The following is a 9,896-nucleotide window of genomic DNA, read 5'->3' as shown; positions in this document are numbered from 1 at the left end:
ACACTCCTAGATTGTATTCTAAACTAAAATTGACCTAACCAAATGCATATAAACCAACCTAAACTCGTTTTAAAACTAATTAACCACAAGATTTCAATCTAAAATTAACCAAAACCTCACTTTATAGACTCAAATTGAATTATACCAGTTATAGTTTATTTTAAACAACTTAGGGACTCCAACCAGTCCCAGATGACTTATTAACACCCTACCTAAAATGACCATTTATACACAAAACCTAAAATTCAAAATCTCACTAGTTCAAACCCCAAAAATACACTTAATCAACTTTGTAAAACTACTCCAAAATGACCTATTACTCCAAACTAACACACCTATCAACTAATTCTCATCCCGACAAGTTACAAATGACCAAATTAACTCTCTTGAATCACAAATTCTCACTTTATACTAGTATTTCAGAAAATCACATCTCAAACCTCCATTTTAGACCAAATTGACTAATAACTCTACTTCCACCTTACTCTTAACATTTTAACCGAATTTAACACCAACACAATCATACTAACGACAATCACAAAGTTACTTTAATTTCACACAAAACTCACACAAAGTATAAAGCATCATACCATTCATTATTCTTAGTCAAACACAATTAACATTAAAAAATCATTTTAGACATATCCAACATTATATAATAACATACATATCAATAATCACAATTTCACACATTATTATCAAATTTAAAGACAAACAATAGCTTTCCTTGCCTCTCAAAAAAACTACCCAACTCTAAGAACGCTTCGTCGATTACTTGAATCGCAAGGAATACCTAGACGAATCTACGAAACACCAAATTGGAAACATAGAGAGTCCTTGAAACTCTAGATCAATCAAAAACAAAGAAAGAAAACCAATTGATACATGCAAAATAATTTCTAGAAAGATGATACTTTTAAAATAATAAAACTCGTTTATAATAAAATTATTTATAAATAAACTATTTAATATTAAAATAATCGAGTTTCACTGTTTTTAAACTACTACCACTTCTAAAATATATATTTTTTTAGTTTTACAATATAGGTGACAAGACTTATAATTACGTGACATCTTTATTTTTATCTTATTTTACAATATTTTTTTATTTATTTTGTTATATATATTAAAATTTTAAATTAAAAAATGGAAGTATTTTTTTTCTGTAAAATATCGTATCACAACTAATTCACATCATTTATGAAATTAGTAAGCTTCACCCGTCATTTTATTTTCAAGTCACATCCTTAGTGACATAACCTCTCACATAAACTTTGATATAATTCATTTTTTCCATCTCATTATACAATCAAATTATACTTTATAAATAAATTTAAAACTGATATGATAACACTATTAAATTTTTCGAAAGGACTTAGGTCTTGATCTTTTGATTTTACTTAGTAACGATAAAACCCTTAAAAAAGAAAAGTCTTTAAATTTTCTTATTTCAACACTTTCCAATATTTTTTTTTATAAAAAGATCTTAATGACTTTTTTTCTTGAAGAATCGTCCTATATAAGTTTCTCGGTGTCATACTATCTAGAGATATTTTTCAATCAAGTATATTGATACATATTCGATGGACTCTTTTCAATGACGTATTCTTGTTGACCTCTTCAAGAAATATTGCATACTAATTATTAATTAGGGTAAATAATTGAATAATACCATGGAATAATTCAGATAAATTTACTTTGATTAATTAAATGTATTTTTTTGTTAAATGAAATTTATTGATATAGATATATGGGTTGGATGATTATTGAAGGGTTGAGTGTGAAGCTATGTCCCCACAGAGGATGATGCTGTTGTCAACGATCCTAATCCTCTTCCATGGAGATCTGAAGTCAAGCAGCACAGGATCTCCAGATATCCACGATGTTCTCCCTGAGTACGGTTTTCCAAAGGGTCTTCTTCCGAACAACGTGATCTCCTACACCCTCTCCTCCGACGCCTCCTTCATCCTCCACTTAGATGCTCCCTGCTATGTCTACTGGGAGAACCAGTTGGTCTACTACAACACCCTAATCAAGGGCACCCTCACCTACGGTTCCGTCTCCCACGTCTCAGGGATTCAGGCTCAGAAACTCTTCCTCTGGCTCCCCGTCACCGGAATCAAGCTCCACCAGGATTCCGGCACGCTTCAGTTTTTCGTCGGAGCTTTTTCGCAGGAATTTCCCGTCACCGACTTCCAAGATGTACCTGGGTGCGCCCGTACAGGATCGCTGCTCAATCCAAATCTTTTCCTTCCTCTGTAACCCTCCTCTTCCTTCTTCCTTCTCTCCTCCGTCTTCTTCAAATTAAAAACTTTATTTTACCAACTGAAATAATATTCATTAAAATCTGTATGCATTTGGAGTGAAATTTCATCATCATTAAATTTGTCTCTTCATAGCATCTATATAAAGTACAGTGTAAAAGTTCTTCTTCACTCTATTATTCCAAAGCACGGATGATGTGATTTTATTGTTTTGATGCTGTTTCTTAGTTTGTTTTTAATTAATTTTGATGTTTTAAAATATATTAAAAAAATTATATACAAATATCAGTATATATTAAAAGTTTAGGAGAGATTAGCACAAAAGTTTCAACTGAAAATTCAGATTCTTTTTTTGACATTTTGACATTCTAAGATTAATTTTTCGATAAATATCTAAAAAGACCCCAAAAACAATACATTTAACAATTAGTCGAAACTAGTTTTTAATAAGTTAAAATAAAATTTTTAAAAATATAATGTATAAATTAATTTAAATATACTTAATTTTAACATGCAGAAAAAATAATAAATTTTTCTTCTTATTTTTCTCATTTAGAAATGTTTACAATGAAGTTTATGCAATTATAGTAATATCTAATAGCTGCTAAAAGATTATAATCCGACGACTAAGGGTGCGATTGGATCAATTTATCCACAAAGATCTATAAACATAAAATAAAAAAATAATTTTTTCTATAACTACAGATTAGTTTTTGTGTAGTTAATTTTAAGTCATGGAAACAAGTTATAAGTTTTTAGAGAGAAATTTATCCAAATATATCAAAATGAATAAATTATTATTATTTATTATTATTAAATACAATATTTTGTAAACTTTACATGTAAAATAATTATAAAAAACAAGTCGTGAATTTTTTAAAATTTTATAAATGCTTATCTACAACTTAATATATTAGAACATATTTGCTTAATGTAAAACATTAATTTTTTTACTAATATAAATCAAACTACATAATTTAAATGCAAGTCACACTTTAAGTATGAGTTTGATATAAAAATGATGAGGACATCTCTTAAGTTTTTAACTAGTACTCTAAAGAACATAAAAGTTGATTTCAGTAAGATGAATGCATTTTTTGAGATTAAAAAGAAAAAAACTTTGTATATCTAAGGCTGTGTTCGTTTGAAGCGATTTAACTGTTCACACAGTTTTGCGAGCGAGGAATTAAGCTCGTTCTGCGTTCGGTTGAAGTGAAATGCGCAGATGGATTTGCGGTGAAATGCGAGATGGTTGCACTGTTCAGTCACCCGCGGTTGTGATGAGATTTGCGCGGATTGTGAGTGAAATGTCGTCTGTGCCCTCCAATTTAAGCAACGACGAGGTGGCGTAATCGGTTACAGCAGAGTAACTGGTTAGAGAAAAATGACAAGTTTTGACTGACAGACGTAACCGGTTACGCAAACGCGTAACTGGTTATGTACACAAAACGCGTAACCGGTTACGAAAACACGTAACCGGTTACACTCTCTTCCTAAACATAACTTTCTTATATATTATAAAAAACACGTAACTTCCTTAATATTTTCAATCCATGTCCCAATTTACATCAATATCCTAACATATTACTTTTCCTAGTATTTTGATTGTTATTATTATTATTATTTTGTTATTATTATTACTATAATTTATTATTATTATTATTACTTTATTATCATTATAAATATTATTATTTACCAATTGTAACAACAATTTTGTATTGTATTTATTTTTTATGAGATCATATATTTACATTTTACTCTAATATTTATATATATTCCATTTTAATATAATATACAACTCAAAAGTTTAATTGTGAATTTTAATTATAACAATATCGTTTCACTATAAATTATTAATCTCATAATTATTATTTTTATTATTAGTAATGTTATTATTATTATAATTAGTATAATTATTATTAATAAAGACATTTTTAGTTATATTTTCTTTAATGCGTAACCGGTTACGCGTTTGCGTAACCCGTTACAACGTTATACATTTTTCCAAAGCAAAGTCATTTCCTTTTCCAAACTAATACCTCTTTATTTTATTTTTCAGTTTTTTTTATAATTATTTTAATATTATAATTTAAAAAGATCTACATCTTAATAAAATTAGGTATATTATATTATCTAATTTATTAAAAATAAGTTTGATTATTTAGTTTTTATAATTTTTAAATATTAATTTTATAAATTATTCATAATTTTTTTCTTTATAAACATTTTTACAATTAAATATAACATTACAAAATAACATTTTATAATACTTTTATAAGTAAGGGCAATTTCGTAATATATATTTTCTACCAATTAAACTAATTTTTAAAATCTATCACATCAATCAAATCCTACACTAATTCTCACAAACTTTCCTTCCAAATCCACTCTCAATTAACCACAAATCCACTCAAAAAAACAACAAAAAAATTACCCTCAAATCCACTCAAATCATCTCCCCCAAATCATCTCCCCCAAATCATCTCCCCCAAATCATCTCCCTCAAATACCTTCAAAAGAACACACCCTAAAGGATCTTTAAAAGAGTAACTCAAAAGAAACACATGAAGATGAATGGAAGAAACATTTTGAGACTATAAAAAGTTTAGAAGTTATGAATGGTCATTTTTCTTTATGTTGTGCAAATATGGTATTGAAAAAGCACAATTTATAAAGAATCAAACACTACTTAAACAAAGGATTTCACCACTGACAGTCGCATCAACAAGAGCAGCAATGAAGGTTCATAAAGGAAGAAGCTATTGATGAGCAGACAAATAGCTTTGGAGAAGGAGAAAGAAGACATCAAAATGGCTGATGCATTCATCAACAACTTCCACAAACAGTTGACGATTTAGAGAGAAAATAAACATGATTTGAGCATAATGAAATTGCTATAGTGGCTAAATAATAGTATGTTTGTTACTATAATTGGTGTAGCAATCTTAGTATACAATGATATTACAGAAGGCCCTCATAAGGGAGAATACAATTGCAAAACAAATAATTCTGTATCCAATCAAATTTCATTGCTAACTTCTATACTAATGAATCAACCCTTTATTCTATACCTCTTCAACCAATCTTCTATTCTGACATTATCCCAAGACTAAACGCTGCTGCAAGGGATGGTATACTCTGTTCATATCTGAAAAAATTGCTTGGATCTACCTTTGTCTTTACCTCTACCAATCTATCAAAGTTTTTTTTGAAATACTTCTCACCCCAAACTCTAGCCTCTTCATAAGTAGCATTTCCAGGTCCATTAACCCCTATATCAACATCTCTATAGTTCAGATATGAACTTCTGGGTGACTTTGACACATAAGGCGTCATATAATCATAGAGCCTCCGAATCAGATCCAAATATCTGTTCCCAACATCTTCACCCTCCTCTTTCCAATTCACGGAGTACTGAATTTTGTATAAGTTACCAGCCCTGTGTGGAAACGGTACTTCCATCTCAGAAATCTCACCCATTCTTCCACCATAGGGGTTCAGTGTGAGAACAGGTTTTTCTAGCTCCATCATTTTACTCCATACACCTTCAAACCCAGTTTTGGAAATAGGTTGCTGCACATAATCTGATTTCTTCTTCAAGAATTTCTCAGGTGTATCATGCCTTTGAAGCAGAACATCAACCGAAGTTCCCACTGGAAAGTTGTCCCAAAACAACACCGAATCGATCCAACTCATTTCAATGCAGTCTTCACCAACCAAACCCAATTCAGGGAAGCTATCACTCATCACGCGAACCAAATCTTGAGCATTTCCAAGAAATAAGGCATTGAACTTGGCTCTGATTGTCTTCTGACCCTTCCTTTTGACAGCACTAAGAACCACTCTTATAAACAATCCATCATGTATGTTACCGGCAACATACTGCCATCGATGAACAACATCAGTAGCCCCTTGTTCCAATGTTTTTTGAACTCTAAAAACTGTGACAACCTCAGGGACAGGAACCAGCTTGATTTTCCACGACACAATGACCCCAAAGCTAGCACCCCCACCTCCTCTAATCCCCCAGAAAAGATCCTCCCCCATTTTCTTCCTGTCCAAGACTCTCCCTTCAGCATCCACAATCACAGCATCCAAAACATGATCCACAGAAAGACCAAATTTTCTCATCATGTTCCCATACCCTCCCCCACTGAAGTGTCCTCCAACACCAACACTGTGACACACCCCAGCCGGGAAACCATACACCTTACTCCTCTCAGCAATCGCATGATAAAGTTCACCAATCGTTGACCCGGAGTCAACCCACACAGTCTCATCCTCCAAATTGACCTCCACTGATCTCATCATGAACATGTCCATGATCGCAAACGGGGACCTTGACACGTAGGAAAGACCATCATAGTCATGGCCCCCACTTCTTATTCTGATCTGAAGTTGGAAACTTTTGCAGCAGATGATGGAGGCTTGGACGTGGGAGATGTGAGTTGGGGCAACGATGAACAATGGTTTAGGAGTAGTGGGAGAAGTGAATCTGAGGTTTCTGATGTAGGATTGCAAGATGGGAATGTACGAGGTGGTGTTAGGGAAATAGGTGACAGAGGAGATTGGATAGGAAGGGTCCGAATGAAGAGAGAGACACTGCAGAATGGCGTCTTCAACAGGATCTGAGGCCGCCATTAGAAGAAAGATTGAGAGAAAAGGTAAGATTGCAGAAACAAGCATCTTCTATAATGGAAATGTTTTCTGGTTCACCTCTCAGAGGAAAGAAGAAAATAATCTTTCAAAATCTATGTATTTTTTATTATNCGATGAAAAACTTTTGATTCACTTCTTCCAAGAAAGTTTAACTAGCGTGGCTCTAACTTGGTACATGCGCTTAGATACGACTCACATCTACTCATGGAAAGATCTGGTTGATGCATTCCTAAGGTAGTATGAATATAATAAAGATCTAACACCTGACAGAGTACAACTGCAGAACATGGTGAAGAAAGAGTCTGAATCATTCAGAGAATATGCCCAAAGGTGGAGACAAATTGCTGCTCAAGTAGAACCGCCTCTGAGTGACAAGGAGATGACTGCCATATTTTTGAATACTCTACAACCACCATTTTATGAACACATGATAAGCAGTGTCTCCTCAAGTTTTGCTGACATAGTAGTAATTGGAGAGAGGGTTGAGGGTGGCATAAGAAATGAAAAAATTGCACTAGGCCAAGAACTAGTAGCAAGTTTAAATTACTATGGTCCTAGACATGAGAAAAATAAAGAACGAAGAGCTAATTCACATTTTACTACCTATCCTCAAATGTCACATTCCTATGGGTCCAATCGAGCCATTGAGCGAAGAAATTACAATCATGATGAAAAGGTCGCCGATTTCACTCCTATCCCCATTACCTATACAGAGCTACTGCCATATCTCCTCCGTAATAACCTCATAGAGGTTTGTCCAACCAGGCCTGTACGACCTCCGTACTCAAAGAACTATGACACAAATGCCAAGTGTGATTATCATGAAGGAGCGTGTGGACATTCAACAGAGGCATGCAGGGCTCTAAAGCATAAAGTGCAATCTTTGATCGATTCAAGATGTTTAAAGTTTGAAGAAAGTCAATCCAGCACTGTGGCAAGGAGTGAGTTCACCTCTGCAAATGCCATGGACAAATGAAGAGGACTCTAGGACTATGTAGGAAAGCATAGGTTATTGTAAAAGGTGAAATTGAGGTTGTTTTGCCCATGTTTTGATTGTCATGCTATGAAGGCTATGCTCATTGATATCACGCTTTCATCCATGACTTTTAATGTGAACTTTCATTATGTGGTATCCCCAAGGTTTACTGGAAATCATGTCCTAATAGGGGTCGTGGAGAAAAAGTTGCAAATAACAAAATTGAAAAAAAAAGAAGGCAATCTTGAGTCACTCGTCTTTCGTGTAAATGGCCAAACTCTTGTTTTTCAAGAATAGCAAAAAAGGAATAAAAGAAATGATAAATCAAAAACAAAAGTTGCAGTGTCAGAATGTTCCGAGGTCAAATGTCTAATAAAACATAACAATTTGATGTTTTCTCTCGAGACGTTTGTGCGCATGTTGCTTGAAAACTCTCACCCTTCACCTTTCAAGAATAAAGGATTTTCCCCCGACAAACACTGTCACTCCCTCAGTAACAAAGTAAACATTTACACCGGGGCAAATTGGTCTGGCCAAAAGTTTTCTCGCTTACGCTAGTAGCGTGATCCTTGAATCCATTGGGACAACAAAAATAAAATAAAAAAAGAAGAAGAATAAGTCAACTAGATTCAAAAACCCAAAAGGACGATCTAAAAAGAAAGAAAAAGGAAAAGAAAGGAAAAGGCGACTCATGTTGAGGTCACCTAATCATAGAATTAATCTTTTGAAAATAAAGCAATCAAAGTTCGAAATGATGTGTGGCCTTCTTTGTTTATCCAAAAAGCAAAAATTATAGCCATTGTTACCTCGTTTGAGCCAAAAATAAATTCTTTTCCAAAATTATTCCTAAGCAAATGTTATCATCAGTAGGGAGTCAACTCAGTGTACAAATAAAGAGTACTCAGTAATCAAATGAAGAGAATCCTTCAAAAGGGTAAACAAAAAAAACAAAAAAAAGAAAAAATCACAAAGTGATGATAAACGATTGTAAATGCGGAAGTAGTGGCGGAAATGCAAACCTAGTCTTGGCTTGAAGGCGCTGCGGATGGCGCGGAGGCGGAACCGAACGGCGAGGTGGATGGCACGGGGGTTTGAATCTGTGATCTGTTTGGCGATCTCTCGTGTGGGAGTCTACCATGCAAACAGCGAGTTTGCTACCGGCGAGCTTGCTCATGTGATTGGAGCCGAGCTCTTGGCAGAATTGTCAACCAGACTCGGCCGTGACCTTGCGACGGCACCGGCGCGGTTGAAGATGCCACCTAAGGTTTTGGTGACAAAGAGGCGGAGGTTGTTGTCTGGGCGGCTCCGGCCTTGCAAGTGGTGTGCACGATCTTTGGGTTGTGATTTGGGAATTTAGGGCTTTTGTTTGCAGGATTGTGCGATCGTGGAGACGATGGGGATGAACCAGCAGTGCCTGGTGGTGCGACGGAGGCTGATGGACAGACCCAATTTGGGCTTTATCTTGCGGCGATGCGGCGGCTTCATCTTGTTGGAGTAGCTTTATCCGAAAAAGTGATTCGTCGAGACCGAGTGCTCCTCTTGCGACTTCTGCGGGATGACACTTGGCCCCACGGTGGGCGCCAAAATGTTTCGGTATGGATGTTTTCCAGTGTGTCTTTGTTGCTTCTAAATGTCTGGGACGCTCGCTTTTCCTCAATTGTTCGTTCATGCTCCTTCAGCTCGTATCGCTAGTCTACTTTCGCCAAAGGAGGAGGAGGTACCTGCGAAGATACTCCGACGCTCAAGTCAGATGTGAGTTATGGAGCCTTAGCTCTCAAGAAAGTGATTATAATATCACCCTAGAATATTATCTAGAGTATCTAGAACGTAGAGGAAACGTACCTAGACTTTTGTCCTGTCATTGTATTTATAAGCCAATAAAAATAACCTTACCTAAAAATCTGGTTAGTTACTCATAACTATCTTAACCGCTTAAAATATCTAAGATATTTTATCCAATAACTATACAAAGGTGATGGCCGTGAGTTGTTGGAGAT

General features: G+C 34.7%; 1 protein-coding gene and 1 pseudogene across 1 annotated transcript; one reads left to right on the top strand and one right to left on the bottom strand.

The window, feature by feature from the left end:
- The first annotated feature begins 1,766 nt into the window (after positions 1 to 1,766).
- LOC148205679 (uncharacterized) lies at positions 1,767 to 2,477 on the top strand. Its single transcript, XM_088111651.1, has one exon. It carries the CDS (start codon positions 1,789 to 1,791, stop codon positions 2,260 to 2,262), a length of 474 nt encoding a protein of 157 aa, XP_087967777.1. The 5' UTR covers positions 1,767 to 1,788; the 3' UTR covers positions 2,263 to 2,477.
- A 2,687-nt stretch (positions 2,478 to 5,164) lies between these two features.
- On the bottom strand, positions 5,165 to 7,006 carry LOC124827120 (berberine bridge enzyme-like 8 pseudogene; annotated as a pseudogene).
- Positions 7,007 to 9,896: the final 2,890 nt, after the last annotated feature.

This window comes from Vigna umbellata, chromosome 1, assembly GCF_029865625.1.
Source record: "Vigna umbellata cultivar VRB3 chromosome 1, Vumbellata_1.0, whole genome shotgun sequence".
NCBI classification, from domain to species: domain Eukaryota; kingdom Viridiplantae; phylum Streptophyta; class Magnoliopsida; order Fabales; family Fabaceae; genus Vigna; species Vigna umbellata.
Note: the sequence above shows the minus strand (reverse complement) of the source record. Positions and strands in the feature narration are given on the sequence as shown.

Bases quoted from the DNA above. Each gene is read 5' to 3' on its own strand.
- LOC148205679 (XM_088111651.1), top strand. From the start codon at position 1,789: ATGTCCCCACAGAGGATGATGCTGTTGTCAACGATCCTAATCCTCTTC.